This window comes from Dipodomys ordii, unplaced genomic scaffold, assembly GCF_000151885.1.
Source record: "Dipodomys ordii isolate 6190 unplaced genomic scaffold, Dord_2.0 Scaffold23, whole genome shotgun sequence".
NCBI classification, from domain to species: Eukaryota; Metazoa; Chordata; class Mammalia; order Rodentia; family Heteromyidae; genus Dipodomys; species Dipodomys ordii.
In genome coordinates, this window is record NW_012267239.1 from 8069509 (window position 1) to 8089309 (window position 19801).

General features: G+C 44.7%; 1 protein-coding gene across 2 annotated transcripts in view; it reads left to right on the forward strand.

The window, feature by feature from the left end:
- Gcn1l1 (GCN1 general control of amino-acid synthesis 1-like 1 (yeast)) overlaps positions 1–19801 on the forward strand; it is a 64249-nt gene that overhangs the window by 1801 nt on the left and 42647 nt on the right. Inside the window, exons 2-16 of one of the 2 annotated variants that reach the window (XM_013014377.1) lie at positions 4178–4280; positions 5863–5926; positions 6752–6883; positions 7323–7431; positions 9590–9688; positions 9770–9904; positions 10917–10985; positions 11082–11190; positions 11731–11805; positions 12507–12635; positions 13087–13137; positions 13491–13589; positions 13812–13985; positions 17379–17531; positions 18976–19068. In XM_013014377.1, the coding sequence (XP_012869831.1) occupies positions 4178–4280; positions 5863–5926; positions 6752–6883; positions 7323–7431; positions 9590–9688; positions 9770–9904; positions 10917–10985; positions 11082–11190; positions 11731–11805; positions 12507–12635; positions 13087–13137; positions 13491–13589; positions 13812–13985; positions 17379–17531; positions 18976–19068 (1594 nt within the window). The remainder of the gene's footprint in view (positions 1–4177; positions 4281–5862; positions 5927–6751; positions 6884–7322; positions 7432–9589; positions 9689–9769; positions 9905–10916; positions 10986–11081; positions 11191–11730; positions 11806–12506; positions 12636–13086; positions 13138–13490; positions 13590–13811; positions 13986–17378; positions 17532–18975; positions 19069–19801) is intronic. The other variant, XM_013014378.1, reaches the window with a different exon arrangement.

Genomic DNA, 19801 nt, shown 5'->3' on the forward strand with positions numbered 1-19801 from the left:
CTCTCCCCCTTTCTCCTCCTTTCCCCTCTCCCCCCTTTCCCCCTCCCTCCCTCCTTTCTTTTCTCTCCCTCTTTCTCTTCCTTCCCTCCCTCCTTCCCTCCTCCCCTCTTTCTCTCTCTCTCCCTTCCTTCCTTTCTTTCCCCAGCACCACAAAAACAAAAATTATAAAACAATAATAAAGGACTGGAAGAGTTAGACAATAGCAGCAAACTTTTGGTAGGTGGAAAGTGATAAGTTGTAAGAATTTAGCAGACATAGTCAAGTGCCTTTGCCTCTAGCTTCTTAAGAGGTCAGGACCCAGAGGATTGAAGTTTGAAGCCAGCTCAGGTAGAAAAGTTAGTGACTCCTATCTTCAGTTAGCAAAATGTCAGACTAGAGGCTTGGCTTAAGTGGTAGGGCTCAAGCTGTGAGAAAGAAAGCTGAGTTTGAGACGCTGAAGTCAAATTCTAGTTCTGAAAACAACAACAAAAAACTTAGCAGATTTAAGTAAGTTCTAATTGGTTAGGAAAGCTAAGTCCCAATCAAAATACATTGCAGAATATTTGAAAGATGGGGGTGATGATAGCAGCTAACCTCAAACTGAGGGTGGGTGAATGGGGAGGGGCTAGATTAAGGAAGATTGGTTGAAGCCTGGTTTGGAGATAGTTGGATTCCCAGCTTTCTTAACATGCTGGCAAAAGATAAGTCAGTTTTTCCTCTGGTGACTAAAGCAGAGAATCTCTGTGCATATCCAAGGAAATTGTCAAATAATTCAAACAAACTCCAACTAAAGAATGTGTTTCTAGGCCTAGTTTTTAGCCTGATGGATAAGAATAGACTGATAACAAACATTATTATGAAATTTTAGAGGCCTGAAACAAAGAGAAGACCCAAAACCTTCCAGAGAGAAAAATCAGATCTCATCTAAGGGATCAAAAATCAGCATTGGTGCTCGCTTCAGCAGCACATATGCTAAAATTGGAATGATACAGAGAAAATTAGCATGGCCCCTGTGCAAGGATGACATGCAAATCCGTGACACGTTCCATATTTTTCTTTTTTTGGGTCCAGTCGTGGGTCCTGAACTCTGGGCCTGGGCACTGTCCCTCAGCTCTTCAGATCAAGGCTAGCGCTCTACCACTTGAGCCACAGCGCCATTTCCAGCTTTTTTTTTTTTTTTGCTTATGTGGTGCTGAGGAATCGAACCCAGGGCCTCGAGCATGCAAGGCAAGCGCTCTACCACTGAGCCACCTTCCCAGCCCATAACAATAATGTTTTAAATCGCCGAGGTTCTGAGTGCTCTATATAGTTGTTTTTTTTTTTGTTTTTTTTTGTCGGTCGTGGGGCTTGAACTCTGGGCCTGGGCATTGTCCCTAAGCTGTTCAACTCAAGGCGAGCGCTCTACCACTTGAGCTACAGCGCCACTTCCGACAGCATCTTTACAATAAAATAAAATTTAAAAAAATCAGAATTGTCCAGGTATTGCATGCCTGTGATCCTAGCATGTGGAAAGTTTAGACAGGAGGTTTTTGAGTCTCAAGTTTGAGGCCAGACTGGGCTGCATAGCAAGTTCCTAAGCAATCTGATATACATCCATAGTGAGATCCAGTCTCAAACATCACAGTGGCCATCGACTTTAGAACCACAACTCAAAGTTAGAACTCAGTGTAGGAATGCTTCAGTCTAGAATTCTGAGACTATATAAACTTAGGAATAGAACATTTTCAGACTTGTAAAGACAACCCCAGATGGAGGTACAGTTTATCTAAACAAAGAAAGAGAAAAATTTTAAGAGTTAACTCCCTTCATTTGGATTATCTGCCTGATTTGGTCAGAAAGAAAACAGATTTATTGGCTTAACTGATCTGTATTGAAATTTAGGCACATAACCAAAGGTTTGATTTGAATTATTAATAAGAAGAAATAAAAGAAGGCAAATTGGATGAGATGGAAAGGGGAAATTATTCTCTCTCTTTTTGTCAGTTGAGGGGCTTGCACTCTGGGCCTGGGCACTGTCCCTTAGCTAGCTCTTCAGCTCAAGGCCAGTGCACTACCAATCGATCCACAGTGCCACTTGTGGTTTTATGGTGGTTTATTGGAGATAACAGTCTCATGGACTTTCCTGCCATTTACATGTGATATAAACACGGACTATTTAACTGGCCCACATTATGAAACAGAACTGCTCTTGTGGGGCAGTGGGGTCAGAGAAGGAAAGGTAAAATGGCAGTTAGTCAGTATTACCACAAACACTTGATCTCTGTGTTTATAGGTAGGAAGTTTGACTACTGAAAAATCAGACCCAACACAAGAGGTTGCTCCTGAGAGTGAGGGTAAATGTTGAGTGTGTGTGTGTTCGTGCGCGTGCGCGTGTGCACGTGTCAGTCCTGGGGCTTGAACTTAGGGCCTGGGCACTGTCTATGAGCGCTTATGTTCAAGGCTAGTGCTCTACCACTTAAGTCACAGCTCTACTTCTGGCCTTTTTGATGGATAATTGGACATAAGAGTCTTATGAACTTTCCTTCTCAGGCTGGCTTTGAACTGTGATTCTCAGATCTCAGCCTCCTGAGTAGCTAGGATCACAGGAATGAACCACGGGTGCCCAGCTGAGCTATGGGTCTGTCTGTAACAGCAAACCTCCCAACTCTTTGTCTTTGCCTCTTGAATTGTATACATCTATGACTATAAAAACTAAGGTCATTTTAAAGTAAATAAATTTTTCTTTAGAAGTTTGGAATTGGTTTCTTTATCACAAATAACCATAGCAGAGATTTAAGCATAAAGGATAGGCAGCATGATTTTATTTCTCAGAAACCTTGACTTATGCTACTAATTAGGTCTGTCTGTGAAATTCCTCAAGTAAAAGTTGACTGCATCAGTGTGCTGGTTAGATGAGTTTTAGTGTGTCCTGCTCTACTGCTCCTGTGTCTTCAGCTCGTCCATTTTGTAGTTCTTACAGTATTGCTCAGGACCAAATTTTTCGAGGTTTCTGGGGACATTTGCCCACTGCTTCTTGGGTCTTATGTTTATGGCTTTGAGTGGGGAACTGCAGCTGTGTTAACTGATGGTTGTTGAAGGCATTATTCTATAGACCTACTTGGTTTCAAGTTTAGTTTAAAAAATGCAGGTGCTGTGGCTCTCAGTTCCAATCTGAGCAATGACTTCTCTTGGAGGAAGGCCCTTCACTCACTCCTCTAAGTTGGGACTACTGATGCTTCCCTTGCAGGCTTTGTAGTATTAGTAGCCACCTAATTGGCTGGAGATGAGAGTAAGTGATATTCATTCATTTCATGAATCTCTCTGTAAGGTAATATTATCTGTACTGGATAGATGAAGAAATGGAAGATTAGGCCATCAACTCCATTTCCACCCTAGTAAGAGGCAGAACTGGGATTTAACCCTGAAACCTTTCATTTTTAGGCAGTGTTCTGCTCTGGCAGACTGGCCAGTATACTGGCATCCTCTGTGGGAGGTCAGAGAGAGAGAAGGGCAAAATGTTGGACGTTTGGTAGGCCCTCCCTAGGTTTTAGGAAATTTTGAAAGAAGATATGTATTTCTTGTGCCAGTCCTGGGGCTTGAACTCAAGGCCTGAGCTCTGTCCCTGAGCTTTTTTTTTTTTTTTGTCGGTCGTGGGGGCTGAACTCTGGGCTTGGGCGCTGTCCCTCAGCTCTTCAGCTCTACCACTTGAGCCACAGCACCACTTCTGGCTTTTTTCTGGTTATGTGGTGTTGAGGAATCAAACCCAGGGCCTCATGCATGTCAGGCAAGTGCTCTACTCAAGACTATCACTACCACTTGAGCCACAGCTTTCCTTTTTTTTGTTGTTGTTATTTTTTTGGTGTTTAAGTGGAGATAAGGGTCTCACAGACCTTCCTGCCTGGGCTGGCTTTGGACTGCAGTCCTCAGATCTCAGCCTTCTGAGTAGTAGAATTTTAGGTGTGAGCCACCAGCACCTAACTCCGAAAGGATATTTTCTATTCTAAGCTTTTTGTCTTGCTTCTCTGCCCAAGTTTAAGGTATATTGACTGATTGGGTTAAATAGTACATGTCATCTAGGAGTGTTTTGCCACCTGCCTTCATCCCCAGATGTCTGGAGAAGATTCAGTTATATGGTTCCTGCATGTGATGCTCTCACGAGTGCATGTTCTTGTTGTTTTGTGCTTGGTTGAAAATTTCTCTCTGGGTTTGGTCTTCACAGGTTTCTGAAACACTGAAGCGTTTTGCAGGGAAGGTGACAACAGCCAGTGTGAAAGAAAGGAGAGAGATCCTCAGTGAACTGGGGAGATGTGTTGCTGGAAAAGGTATCTATTTACCATCATGTGCCTTGGATGCTGTTCCATTTTTAAAATAAGTTGTTTTTTTCTTTAGAAATGTATCTTTTGGGCCGGGCGCTGGTGACTCACGCCTGTAATCCTAGCTACTCAGGAGGCTGAGATCTGAGGATCATGGTTCAAAGCCAGCCCGGGCAGGAGAGACCGAGAGACTCCTGTCTCCAATAAACCACCAGAAAACCGGAAGTGACGCTGTAGCTCAAGTGGTAGAGCGCTCGCCTTGAGCTGAAGAGCTGAGGGACAGCGCCCAGGCCCAGAGTTCAAGCCCCACGACCGACAAAAAAAAAAAAAATTGTATCTTTCGGGGGCTGGGAAGGTGGCTCAACGGTAGAGCACTTGCCTTGCATGCATGAGGCCCTGGGTTCAATTTCTCAGCACCACATAAGCAAAAAGAAAAAGGCCGGAAGTGGCGCTGTGTCTCGAGTGGTAGAGCACTAGCCTTGAGCTGAAGAGCTGAGGGACAGCTCTGAGGGACAGTCCCCACTACCGGACCCCCCAAAAAAAGAAATGTATCTTTCCCTCTTCTCTGTACAACTTCTGCCTTCACTTTCTGTTTCTTTCCTCTAAAGTACATTGAAACTGTTGAAATGTTTGGGCTAATGGGGAGTTTATACATGTAGGATCTAAAGCTGTTGGTAGTTTTTGCCTTTTTTTTTTTGGTTGGTTGGTTTACCTCAAGCTTTTTATTTCTTGTCAGTCATGGGGCTTGAACTCTGGGCCTGGGCCCTGTCCCTGAGCTCTTCAGCTCAAGTGAGGGCTTTATCACTTGAGCTATAGTGCCACTTCTGGTTTTCTGGTGGTTTATTGGAGATAGGAATCTCATGGACTTTCCTGCCAGCCTGGCTTTGAACTGCGATCCTCAAATCTCAGTCTCCTGAGTAGCTAGTATTACAGGATGAACCACCAGCACCTGGCAACCTCAAGCTTTTTTTTGTTGTTGTTGTTGTTGGTTGTAGAGCCTGAACTTGGGCCTATGCGCTGTCTCTCAGCTCTTCAGCTCAAGCCATAGCACCCTTCCAGCTTTTTCTGCTTATGTGGTGCTAAGGAATGGAACCCAGGGCCTCATGCATGCAAGGCAAGCACTCTACCACTAAGCCACCTTCCCAGCCCACCTCAAGCTTTTTTTTGTACCAAGATCATAGGACATTACTGCTTTTTTCTTCTAGGATTTTATCTCAAAGATATTAGGCATGCCAGAATGTCCAGTGGCCAGATTACTGTCTGGCTTAAGCAGGTGCTCACCTCGTTGTTGTTATTGCTTTTGGTTGGTCATGGGGCTTGAACTCTGGGCTTGGGTGCTGTCTCTGCGCTCTTCAGCTCAAGGTGAGCACTCTACCGCTTGAGCCACAGCGCCACTTCCATCACTTCTGGGTTTCTGATGGTTAATTGGAGATAACAGTCTCACAAACTTTCCTGGACTTTCCTGCCCAGGCTGGCTTTGAACAGCAATCCTCCAATCTCAGCCTCCTGTGTAGCTAGGATTATAGGCATGAGCCACTGGGTATCAGGCTCACCTCATTGTTTTTACTGACCAGTCTCTCTTTGATTTCAGATCTGCCAGAGGGAGCAGTGAAAGGGCTCTGCAAGTTATTCTGTTTGACTTTGCATCGATACAGGTAAGTCCCAACTGAGAGGCCCAGTGTCTGGAATATAGTATCTGTGTCTAGGTACTGGGTTCTGGGCAAGTTAAATCTATAGAATGAGGATACCATTATTTAGCTCACACATGGTTGTTAGTAAACATATATGTACCATAAATACAGGTGCTGCCCTTACACTATTTATTTATTGGTCTGCTGTGGGGCTTGAACTCAGGGCCTGGATGCTGTCCTTGAGCTCTTTTGCTGAAGGCTAGTGCTCTACTATTTTGAGCCATAGTGCCACTTATTTTTTTTTTTGGGGGGGGAGTGGTTAGTTTGAGATAAGTACCTCAGATTTTGCTGCCTAACCTGGCTTTGAACCATGATTCTCAGATCTCAGCCTCCTGAGTAGTTAGAATTTCATGAGTGAGCCCCCAGTGCCTGGCTTGCCCTTACATTCTTTTTTTTTGGGGGGGGGTCCAGTTGTGGGGCCTGAACTCTAGGCCTGGGCGCTGTCCCTCAGCTCTTCAGCTCAAGGCTAGCACTCTACCACTTGAGCCACAGCACCACTTCTGGCCTTTTTCTTTTTGCTTATGTGGTGCTAAGGAATCGAACCTCATTCATGCGAGGCAAGTGCTCTACCGCTGAGCTACCTTCCCAGTCCCCCTTATATTCTTTAATGGCTTATTTGCCCTGAAATTTTCACCTACTTTGAGAATTCTGGGAGGAAGTAAATTTAGCTATTTTCTAACTCATTGTCTATGAGCAGCTAGTTTTTCCCCACAAGTGACTAGTGCTTAGCCAGAGCAGCCCTGCTTAGGTGACCTGTCCATGTCACCTTTCTCCTTCATTTTCCTCCAGAGATGCAGCCTCCCGCCGAGCCCTGCAGGCAGCCATCCAGCAGTTGGCTGAGGCCCAGCCAGAGGCCACTGCTAAGAACCTTCTGCACTCTCTGCAGTCTTCAGGCATTGGCTCCAAAGCAGGTGTTCCCAGGTAAGTGGTAAAAGTCATCTGGGTTGGTAGAGGCCTACTTAAGTAGGCTGATATAATTGAACCTTGTGGAGTATATGTGAGCTCCCCCGGCTCTTAGCCTACTGCACACTGAATGCCTCCTGGAGTTGGCCCGCTCAGTGGAGAAAACTTCCTTCCTGAGGATGAGGGCAAGAATCAGTGGACACAAGGCACTGGATGGGGAAGCTATCTTTTCTTTCTTTCTTTTTTAAATACTTCTAAGTGTCATGAAGAACTCTGGCTTAGGCCTAGACTCTTGTCCTGAGTTGTCACAGATGAGTTGTGAGGGGTGAGTTTCAAGTTCTGCTCTGATAGATTAAGGAGGAATCCACTGTACGAGGCAGTGCCTTGGGGTTAACATTTGTCCAGGTAGAGACCACCACTCTGCCCTCACTTGTCTCCTCCACCCTTCTCTTTGCAGTAAGAGCAGTGGCTCCGCAGCCTTGCTGGCCCTAACCTGGACCTGCCTTCTTGTGCGCATTGTTTTTCCCTCGAAAGCTAAGCGTCAAGGAGACATCTGGAACAAACTGGTAGGTTCCTGGATCTTTGGAGCAGGGAGGGTCAGCAAATAGAGGATAATGATTAACCTTCCATGTGCAGAATGCTCTTGCCTCAAAGTGATTCAAATTGTTCCAAGGCATGTGACTAGGGGGTAAATGTGAATGCAATGAAATCCTTAATTAATTAATTTTTTTGTTGTGGGGCTTGAACTCTGGGCCTGGGTGCTGCCCTGAGCTCTTTTGTTCCAAGCTAGTTCTCTACCACTTTGAGCCATAGTGCTACTTCTGGTTTTCTGGTGGTTAATTGAAGATAAGAGTCTCATGAGTCACTTTCCTTTCTGGGCTGGCTTTGAACTGTGATCCTTGGATCTCAGCCTCCTGAGTAGCTAGGATTATGGGCCTGGGCCACCAGCATCCAGCATCGTTAGTACTTTTGACCTCTGAGTCGAGCACAGTGCTAAGCACTGGGAATATAGTGGTAAACAAAAAGCATGAGCTTTACCGTCATCACATGTCATGGAAGACGTGACAGCTCAGTGTGGAAAAGACAAACAAAAAGCAGGAAAATCAGAAAATACAAATACAGTAACGTAGATCATAGGGGCTGGGAAGGTGGCTCAGTGGTAGAGCGCTTGCCTTGCATGCATGAGGCCCTGGGTTCAATTCCTCAGCACCACATAAGCAAAAAGAAAAAAGCCAGAAGTGGCGCTGTGGCTCAAGTGGTAGAGCGCTAGCCTTGAGCTGAAGAGCTGAGGGACAGCGCCCAGGCCCAGAGTTCAGGCCCCACGACTGGATCCCCCCCCCAAAAAAAAAAAATGTAGATCATACCAGGTTTTTGTTTTTCTTCCCTTGATAATCATTCTTTTCCCTTTCCTTTTCTTCCTTTTTTTTTTTTTTTTTGGCTAGTCCTGGGGCTTGTACTCCAGGTCTGGGCACTGTTCTGGAGCTGCTTTTGCTCAAGCCTAGCACTCCAACCCTTGAGCCTTAGCACCACTTTTGGCTTTTTTTGTTTATGTGGTACTGAGGAATGGAACCCAAGGGGTTGATGCATGCTAGGCAAGCGCTCTACCACTAAGTCATATTCCCAGCCTTCCTTTTTTTTTTTTTGGGTACCAGTAGTAGGGCTTCAACTCTGCCTGGGTGATCCCTTAAAAGCTCAAGGCTGACACTCTATCACTTGAATCCTACTTTTAGTTCCAGCCTTTTGGTGGTTAATTGGAGAAGAGGCTTAGGGACTTTGTGCCAGATTGACTGTGAACCTTGATCCTCAGATTTCAGCCTCCTGAGTAGCTAGGATTTCAGATGTGCAACTAGCATCTGACTGTTTCCTCTGTTTTGCTTATTCTGGGACTTATACTCACTTTTGATGCTTTACCAGTTGAACCTTGACTCTAGCCCATTATTTTTCCTATATTTGCATTTCATTGTTGAAATGAAGTTAATAGAGTAGAATTGTCATGATGAGTTTTGGTTCCTCTCTTTTACTGGGCCTTGAACTCAGGATCTAGTTGCTGTTTCTTAGCCTTTTCATTCCAAGCTGGTGTTCTACCACTTGACAGCTCTACTTTTGGCTTTTTAGTGGTTAATTAGAGGTAGAAGTCTTATGGACTTTACTGCCCAGGGCTGGCTTTGAACCATGATCCTCAGCCTTCTGAGTAGCTAGGATTACAGACATGAGCCAGCAGCACCCAGCCTTAAGTTTTATTTTTTTTAAGTTCCAAAAAATAGTTTGAGTTTGAGGCCAGCTTAGCCTGTGTAGTGAGTTTGAGGTTCAAGGCCAGCCTGAGCTACATAGTCTTTCGTGTGGGTTTGTGATATGTATTTGTGAAATAGGCCCCCTTTTCTTGCACAATACCTGTCTTACTGGAGTTGTGTGTTCACTTAGGCCATTGTTTAATATATTTTTTTCTCCCTCTGGACTATTAAGTTCCAGAGCAGCATTGTGTATTGCCTTGTTTCCCATGTGCCTTTGTTGTCTGACTCATAGAAGGTGCTTAGTAAATACTAAATAAACACTTGAGTGAACCACATGATTAAAGGAAGGTGATCAGGCTGGAGTTGTGGAAGAGGTGTTATGGAGTTAAAGCCATAAAGTAGAGGACCTGCTGAAGGTCACTGGCAGACTATGGGATTGTGGGAACCCTGCTTCCATGTCACATCCTGACCTAAGTCTTCCTGGCCCTGGCAGGTGGAGGTGCAGTGTCTGCTGCTGCTGGAGGTGCTGGGTGGCTCCCACAAGCATGCTGTGAATGGTGCTGTGAAGAAGCTCACCAAGCTGTGGAAAGAGGTGATGATGGCGGCAGGAGGTGCAAGGTGGTTCTTCTGTGCCTGACCCACCATCTGATCTACCTTCCTTTCACTTCTTCAGAACCCTGGGCTGGTGGAACAGTACTTGTCAGCTATTCTCAGCCTAGAACCCAACCAGAACTATGCTGGCATGCTGGGGCTGCTGGTGCAGTTTTGCACAAGTCACAAGGAAATGGTCGTGGTCAATCAGCACAAGGCAAGTGCCAGGCATGGTGGCTTTAGGTTTGTCACATCATAGATGCAATAGAATGAAGGAAAGGGAACTTACTTTACCTTGAGTTGCTTGCCTCGTGTCATGCTTGTTGGTTTTTCATGGGACCCTGGCCTTTTGCAATGATAATGAACTTCAATGAATTGGCAAGTTTTTTCTGCAGTTCTGGCTCGTGAATTAGAGCCTAGTTGTGGCATGATATTTTGTTTATTCATGTAGGCATTTATTCACACCCTCATTGGGCAGCTGCCAAACACTGCCAATTGTTGGGGATCTAGCAATATATAAGGGATCCCTGCAGAAGTCAATCTGAGAAGGAATTTGATATTAGACAGATGATCGTCTAGTTAATTATAATGGTGATAAGTGCTATAGGGGAAAATGCAAGAAGCTGTGATACTGTATAGCTGGAGGAACTGACCTAGGGAACATGTCTCCATAATGAAGGGAGTTTGAGAGTAAAGAGGTGAGGAAGAGCACTTTAGGCATGGAAGGAGCATCTGGGGTGCAAGTGGGGTTGGAGAGACAGGAGTATGTGAGGTATAAACTGGGAGTAGACAGCTTTAGAAGCCATGTCAAGACCATTGGACTTTCTCCTAGGGGCATGGAAAGTCGTGGAAGGGGGCTGGGAAGGGGGTTAAGGTAAAGTGCTTGCCTAGCATGCCTGAAGTCCTGGGTTTGATTGCTTAGTATCACATAAAAAGAAAAAGCTGAAGTGGTGTTGTGGCTCAAGTGGTAGATTGCTAACCTTGAGCAGAAAGAAACTTAGGGACAGTGCCCAGGCCCTGAGTTTAAGCCCTAGGACAGGGCCCCCCAAAAAGAAAGGAAGCCATGGAAGGCTTTTAAATAGATTGGCAGGAGCGACCAGAGCTCTGCTTACCACAGATTTTATAGATTGGTTTGTGGTTTTTGGAGGCGCTGACAAGAATGGACCTATTAGACTTACAGTCAGATATTTCCGAGGATCAGGGTGTAGTAAGGTCTCTGTGTTCTCCAGAGTGCACTGCTGGATTTTTATGTGAAGAATGTCCTGATGAGCAAAGTGAAGCCTCCAAAGTACCTGCTGGTGAGTGGGCAGCCTACCTTATTCACTGAGACAAGTTAAGTCTCACTTCAGATGTCAGATATCCGCATTACCTTTTTATCTCGTTTCTCTTTGTAGGATAACTGTGCTCCTTTGCTCAGATACATGACCCATTCTGAGTTCAAGGATTTGGTACTGCCCACCATACAGAAGTCTTTATTGAGGAGTCCAGAGAATGTAATTGAAAGTAAGTTTGTATTGAGCAGGATGGTGAAGGGGATGTTTTTTTCTATTCCCTATGCTTGGCAGCAGGAGGCTTGTGTGTTGGGGAGGGGGAGATGTCATCATAGTTAACCTTGTTAGGATTGCAGGAAAGAAACCAGAGACACTTTTCAGAAATTCATAAGCTTACTTGTTAGAAGAATGTGTAAAAGTGTTGCTACTTAGAGTGCTGCATATATTGTTAAGTTTCAGGAAGCCTTTGGGAGACCAAATTAACAGCTTCTTTTGACTTGGTCTGAGGGTGGTATTTGAACTGTGAAGTATGATGGTTAAGTCTCTGCTTTGCTTATCTTGGTAATAAGTATCAGGCTTTTTTTTTTTTTTTAATTTAAACAGACTGGGATAAGTATACAGCTTTCCAGTAGAGCTTTGGTTCAGGCAGCCCTGTAGAAGTAACTCTTTTATTCTGTGGCCAAACAGTAGGCCTGGTGATATTTGCTGGGGAATAGGGCCAAAATAGGCCGTGATCCTTGAGACTGATAAAGGCCATGCTTTCTGTCCTTAGCCATCTCTAGTCTGCTGGCATCAGTGACGCTTGATCTCAGCCAGTATGCCCTGGATATTGTGAAAGGCCTGGCTAGTGAGTATTCGAACCTCCGGGCTGCCCCTTGACATACCTTGGGTTTGATTGTACTTGTCATAATTCTTAGTGAAAAGTGGGTAGAAGATAGCAGTTTAGAGATAATACTTTGTTGTTGTTTGGTTTTTTATTCCTGTCCTCAGACTTGAACTCAGTCTGGGCCATCCCTGAATTACTTTTTCTCAAGGCTGGCGCTCTACCACCTGAGCCACAGTGATACTTTTATCTTTTTCTGAGTAGTGGTGTATTTGAGATAAGAATCTCATGGGGGGCTGGGAAGGTGGCTCAGTGGTAGAGCGCTTGCCTTGCATGCCTGAGGAGGCCCTGGGTTCGATTCCTCAGCACCACATAAGCAAAAAGAAAAATGCCAGAAGTGGCGCTGTGGCTCAAGTGGTACAGTGCTAGCTTTGAGCTGAAGAGCTCAAGGGGGATACCACCCAGGCCCAGAGTTCAGGCCCCATGACCGGACCCCCCCAAAAAAAGAATCTCATGGACTTTCTTGCCCAGGGTGGCTTCAGACTGTGTGCTCAGCTAGAGATAATACTTTGAACTTTACTTAACTCAGGCAGAGTTTCTTTCTAGAGGTCCTTTACAATGAGAACAAATAGTTAGGAGTGAAATGCTGGGAGCCTGGGGAAAACAGATTAAGTCTGGTATGTTCAGCTGCTGACAGTCTCTGAGCAGTGGCTCTGTGTGTCCAGATCAGCTGAAATCCAACAGCCCCCGCCTGATGGACGAAGCTGTGCTGGCCTTGCACAACCTGGCCCGCCAGTGCAGTGATTCCTCAGCTATGGAGACTCTGACCAGGCACCTATTTGCAATCCTTGGAGGTGAGCAGGCTTCTTGGCCCTGGAAATGGCCAAGGTTTATTCCCCCAGCATTCCCCAGCATCTGGTGGGGACTTGATTCCTGAGTCTGCTTGTTGGTAAGGTTGGGTGTGGTAGAACATGCTTGTGGGACATGCATGAGGTGATTTCAGTGTTTTTAAGTAACTTCACATGTTAGGAAAACAAAAAGAAATACACTGAGACACTAATGAAGTCTTATGTATTAGGACCTTGAGTGATTTAAAACATTTTTTCTTTATATTTTTCTATTAGATTTTCTTTTAAGAATAGTGCCTCTTAGAAAACAAAAAGCTAATAAATGTCATTTTTAGTCCCAGCTCACATTAGAAAAGCATTTTGGAGTCTATATCATATATGATCTCATGAGTGTACTGTTCACCCCTTGGGAAAATGGGGATGACATGAATTTGAACCTTTGCTTCCCTCCTCTCAGGCTCAGAAGGAAAACTAACCATTGTAGCCCAGAAGATGAGCGTCCTCTCAGGTAGGGGATTTCTCCCTGGATTGTGCAAGTGTGGTGTAGTAATGGGGGAGGTTAAAGTAACTCACAGGTAAGGCGAGTCCTTTGAATCCTGACCTCTCTGACAGTGTTGGCTGTGCCAGCCTGCCTTCCAGGACTCTGCTGCCTGCCTGCGTGGCAAGAGGCCTGGCTTCTATAAAAGGCAAGATTGTGAAGGGAGAATTGAAGGAGGGTTAATAATGACCAGGGGAGAAGCATGGCTGCCGGGGGACCCCAAAGTGGTCTATGACCTGGTGTGCTGAGATGGCAGTGGCAGGAAGACTTGCCTGCTGTGGTTTTGTGTAGAGGAGAGGCTGAACAGGGAATCTGCCTTTCAGGGATTGGGAGTGTCAGTCATCACGTGGTGTCAGGGCCTTCTGGGCAAGTCCTGAATGGGACCGTGGCTGAGCTGTTCATCCCATTTCTCCAGCAGGAAGGTAATTCTTCAGCATGGGGAGTGTGTGGTCCACACCGATCCTTGACCATTTAAGGCCTTCCATAAGCCCCTTCTTTAGCCTACCTCCAGCTGGCAAGACCAGGAATGGTCTAAAATGTCACTGCTTCCTTCTCTAGCACTCTGTCTTGCTTTCTTGTGCTGTTTCTAATGATTTGATGTAGTTATGATGTCAAACTGACTGGCTTGGTGCTGCTTGCCCTAGTTCATGAAGGCACTTTGGTACACGCTGTCTCTGTCCTGGCTCTCTGGTGCAACCGGTTCACTACAGAAGTTCCCAAGAAGCTAATTGACTGGTTCAAGAAAGCTTTCAGCCTTAAAACTTCCACCTCTGCAGTGAGACACGCCTACCTGCAGTGCATGCTGGCCTCCTTCCGAGGTAAGTGGCCTTTAGACCAGTGTCCAGACCTCCTCTGTAGGGTTGGACAAGTCTTCAGGACATTATCACTATTCTAGGCTTTTTTTCCCCCTCCTCTTTCCCTCTTCTTTCCTTCCCTCCCTCTCGCTCCCTTTTTGTGTTGGTACCTGGTCCTGAGTGGAAAAAGCTAAGTAAGAATATGTAACCTTGAGTTCAAGCCATTACTCAAAAAAAAAAAAACTAAAAAGGAAAAGAAAAACAAAAATGTCTTTGCCAGTTGCCAGTAGCTCATGTTTGTAATCCTAGCTACTCAGGAGGCTGAAATATGAAATTGTGATTCAAAGCCAGACTGGGCAGGAAAATCTGTAAGATTCTTACCTCCAGTTAACTACCAGAAAAGCTAGAAATGAAGCTGTGGCTCAAGTAGTAGAGCACAAGCCTTGAGAAAAAAAGTGGAGGGATAGGTCTTGAGTTAAAGCCCCAAACTGACACACTTTGAATGGAGAACAATCTATTCATCTTTTCTGAAAAGTATCATCAGGCCCTGAGTCATAGATTATCTTCACATAGTGATTTATGAGGTTATACAAAGCCACAGAGTGTGCTGATTAAACTCATAGATGCTCATGTGTGTAATAGTTAATACTACCTTAGTGATAGAATGAACTCATGTCTTCAATTTGAAAACTGTATGTACTTATATACATATATACATATATATATATATATATATATATATATATCAGTTTGCATTTTTGCCACTTTGCTCAATCTTGTTGCTCTACCACTTGAGCAACAAGTCCACTTCCAGCTTTTTGTTGACTAATTGGAGATAAGAGTTTCATGGACTTTTTTACTTGGCCTGGCTTTGAGTCATGAGAATGAGCCACTAGTTCCCAGCTTCAGTATGAAATAGTCTGATACATTGTGAATAGTTATAAAAATGAGTTAGTGTTAATTAAAAATATATAGTGTTTTTTAAATTTGTTTTTGATTGGGGCTTGAACTTGAGGTCTGGGGGCTGTCCCTGAGCTCTTTCACTCAAGGCTAGCACTCTACCACGGTGAGCCACAGTGCCACTTCTGGTTTTCTGGTGGTTAGTTGGAGATAGTTTCACGAACTTTCCTGCCCTAGCTGGATTTGAATTATGATCTTCAGATCTCAGACTCCTGAGCAGCTAAGCAAACAGACATGAGCCACCAACATCTGGTTAAAAGTATATAGTTTTTTGCAGTTTGAACTGCATATGTACATTTATCTATGTATGTATGTATATATGTATGCATGCATATATGAATTTATATATGTATGTATTTTCTGTTGGTTGTGGGGCTTGAAATCAAGGCCTGGGCACTCAGGGCCAGTGCCTGATCTCTTTTGCTCAAGACTAGCACTCTATCTCTTTGAGCCACAGCTCCGATTCTGGTTTTCTGATGGTTAATTGAAGATAAGAGTCTCACTGACTTTTCTGCCCATGCTGGCTTTGAATTGTGATCTTCAGATCTCATCCTCCTAAATAGGTAGGATTATAGGCATGAACCACCAGCACCTATCTGGTTTCTCTTTTTTTTTTTTTTTTTTAGTCGGTCCTGGGCTTGAACTCTGTGCTTGGGCGCTGTCCCTGCGTTCTTCAGCTCAAGGGGAGCACTCTACCGTTTGAGCCACAGAGCCACTTCCGGTTTTCTAGTGGTTTATTGGAGATAAGAGTCTCACGGACTTTCCTGCACGGGCTGGCTTTGAAACATGATCCTTAGATCTCAGCCTCTTGAGTAGCTAGGATTACAGGCGTGAGCCACAGGTGCCCAGCTTTTTGTTTTCTCCTTTTAAAAATGAATTTGTAGCCGGGTGCTGGTGCTCATGCCTATCATCCTATCTACTCAGGAGGCTGAGGTCTGAGAATCATGGTTCAAAGCCGGCAAAGGAAAGTCCGTGAGACTCTTATATCCAATAAACCACTAGAAAACTGGAAGTGGCACTATGGCTAAGTGATAGAGAGCTCGCCTTGAGCTGAAGAGTGCAAGTACAGTGCCCAAGCTCAGAGTTCAAGACCCACAACTGACAAAAAAAAAAAAAAAAAGAATTTTTGGCTGGGAAGGTGGCTCAGTGGTAGAGTGAGTGCCTTGCATTCATGAGGCCCTGGGTCTGATTCCTCAGCACCACATAAGCAGAAAAAGCCAGAAGTGGCCCTGTGGCTCAAGTGGTAGAGGGCTCACCTTGAGCTGAAGAGCTGGGGGACAGCATCCAGGCCGAGTTCAGGCCCCATGACTGAACCCCCCAAAAAAAAGAATTTTTTTTTTTGGGTCCGGTCGTGAGGCCTGAACTCTGGGCCTGGGCGCTGTCCCTCAGCTCTTCAGCTCAAGGCTAGCATTCTACCACTTGAGCCACAGCGCCACTTCCAGCTTTTTTCTTTTTGCTTATGTGGTGCTGAGGAATTGAACCCAGGGCCTCGAGCATGCAAGGCAAGTGCTCTACTACTGAGTCACCTTCCCAGTCCCCCAAAAAAGAATTTGTTAGACACCTTGGCACTGAGTTCAAGTCCCAGTACCAGCTTACACGCTAAAAAGAGTTTAAGAAGCTTTTAAGGCAGGTTTTCAGCTTTGGAATTTGGATCCAAAGGTGGTCTGTCTCGTATGGGGGAAGAATACCACATTGGCATTCATAGGTTTAATGTTGGCACTGGCTCTGTGTCAACCAGCTGTAAGGCCTTGGACAATTTATCTCTGTTTTCTTACCCATCAGATTAATAAGCATTAATTAGGATTAATGAATAAGGGTTAATAAAGATCCTTCTACCTCTAATGTCTGTATGGTTTAAGTCCCAATTTCTTTTTTTTTTTTTAATTTTTTTTTTTTGGTCCGGTTGTGGGGCCTGAACTCTGGGCCTGAGTGCTATCCCTCAGCTCTTCAGCTCAAGGCAAGCGCTCTACCGCTTGAGCCACAGTGCCACTTCCCGCTTTTTTTCTCTTTGCTTATGTGGTGCTGAGGAATCGAACCCAGGGCCTCACGCATGCAAGGCAAGCGCTCTACCACTGAGCCAACTTCCCAGCCCATAAGTCCCAATTTCTAACTAAGTTCTTTATAGTATTTAACAGTAAACTGAAGGTTTTGTTTTGTTTTTTGGTTCTGGGGTCTGAACTCTGGGCCTTGGGTGTTCTCCCTCAGCTCTTCAGCTCAAGGCTAGTGCTCTACCACTTGAGCCAAAGCACCACTTCTGGCTTTTTCTGCTTAAGTGGTGATGAAGAATTGAACCCATGGCCTCATGCATGCAAGGCAAGCACTCTACCACTGAGCCTCCTTCCCAGCCCTAAATTAAAAGGGTTTTAGCAGTTCAGATGTGAATGACTCCTTTCTCCAAGTGATCTTGCCACCCTGGAGCTCAGGATGTTTTGTAAGGTGTTGGTCCTCTCTCCACAGGTGACACATTGTTGCAGGCACTGGATTTACTGCCCTTGCTCACTCAGACAGTGGAGAAGGCAGCTTCCCAGAGCACTCAGGTTCCCACCGTCACTGAAGGGGTCGCTGCAGCCTTGCTGCTCTCAAAGCTTTCTGTGGCTGATTCACAGGCAGGTAAGGGTCCACAGATGCTGAGGATAGTAGATAAAAAGGGTCCTTGGACGCAGTGCCTTTGGCATCAGCTCACCAGCTATAGGCTGGGTCATAATGAGAAGGCAGCCAGAGGACTATGACCATCCTTTGCTCTTGTGCTCCAGAATGTGGATTTGGAGATGATGCTAAATGGATCTGTGTTTGGTATCAGCACTTTCTGTCTTCATTAAGCATATATTCATAGGATACAAAATGGTATGACAAGTTTGCTTTAGTTCTCAGTTCCCCTCTTTAGACTATGTTACCAGTTTTGTGTCCAGATGTGGTCAATTTGTAATGAAACATGGGGGGGTAATGTAAGATACACACTGTACTGTATTACATACAATAATACCTTTGAAATGATTACAGATCATTATGACAGAAAGAGCCTTCTCATTCTTTTTTTGTAGTTCTCTAGTCCATATTTTATTAGTTCACTATTACTTAGATTTCTGTTGCTGTGACAGAGTCCCTGAGAAAATCAGCATAAAGGAGTTTTTATGCTTTTTTTTTTTTTCTGTCGGTCATAGGGCTTGAACTCTGGGCCTGAGCACTGTCCCTCAGCTCTTCAGTTCAAGGCTAGCATTCTACCACTTGAGCCACTTCTGAGTAAAGGAATAAAGGTTATTTTGGCTCATGGTTTCAGAAGCTTCATTTTGTACTTAGTTGTTCCATTACCTTTGAACCTGTACTGAATCAGCACACTGTGTATATGCATACACCCAGGGACCTCACTTGATCTTCTACGGATTTACTATTTGCTGATAGTGCCATAGGCTGGGGAGCAAGTCTTTAGCACATGGGCCTTTGGGAGACCCTGTGGATCCAACTGTCACAATCCCCTACTCCTTGCATGTGCACGTGCCTGACCTTGTTCCTGTGGTGAGAAGTGGAGTTCAGCTCTGCACATATTACTGTGTGTCCCCTGTGAATATGCTGAGGGCAGGCTGCAGTGATACAGAGAGTAGATACAGAGAGGTGAACGTGCCCTCACCATCTCATAGCAGGGTGCTTACTCTGTTAAGAAGCAGGAAGATAACAATGTACTTTATTGTAAAATGTAGCACTAGGGCAGTTTGAGGGAGAGTCTTAGTATGAGTAATGGGAAAGTCTTTATGGGGAAGGAAGCATTTGAACTAGATCCATGAGGACCTAGACAGTCCTAATTGTGGAGTACAGGGAGAGTTGTGGTGCATGAACCTAAAGTATTGACAGAGTAGGTAAAGAGGAATTTCCGAGGAGAAGCCACTTGTGTGGGCTTCTGCAGGCAGCATGAGTTCATTCTCAAAGGAAGAGCAATGCAACCCTAAGAATGATCCAGCCAGTGAGGCTCCCTCACAAAACCTGTCCCAGCAGCTTCAGCTTATAGACCTCGGTCCTCCATTGTGCACTGTGTCATGGTCTGACCCTTGGTTTCTTGTAGAGGCCAAATTAGGCAGCTTTTGGCAGCTGGTCGTGGATGAGAAGAAGCAGATTTTCACTTCAGAGAAATTCCTACTCTTGGCTTCCGAGGATGGTGAGTTGCTTGGAACTAAGTTTTGGCCACAAGAAAGGACTTGTTTGTCCCTGACCAGCTGTTCAGCCAGTCACTTCTACAAGAGCCAAAGATCTGGCCAGCAGTTAGGCTGTGGTCAGAATGAATTCATTCCTGTGGGAGTGTCGGGATCAAGAAGCTAGGGGAATGTAGGAGAACTGTGGAGTCAGAGCAGTGACACTCTTGGAGCTGTGATACCTGTAATAATAGCTGGTTGGATAATTGGTGCTCTCTTATATTAGAGGCTGCTGAGAAGCACTTGTAGAGTGCGATCGGCTCTACTCCTCCACTAGGAGATACAAACTACCAGTTTCTACCCTAACAGAAAAGAAATAACTGATCTCCAAACGTATGTGCAAATTCTATGTTGCCTTATAGGAGTCTGCCACTAATTAGTGATTTGAAAATTCTTTTGACTCACAAATCACAACACTCCATTAATGAGCTACAACTGTTAGTCACTTCCTGGTTTTTGAGAATTTTGATTAAAAAAAATACATTCAGATAATTCAAAAGTAAAAAGATGTAAGAGTCTACACTAACAATTATACTCCTGCTTTGATCTGTGGTCACCCAGTTCTCCTGACTATAGATAAACAATTTTACCAGATGCTTTTATATTCTCTTTCTTTCTCTTTCTCCTTCTCTTTCTTTCTCTCTTTCTCACACACATATGTGTACATATGCACACACATAAGTATTTTTTTTTTTTTTT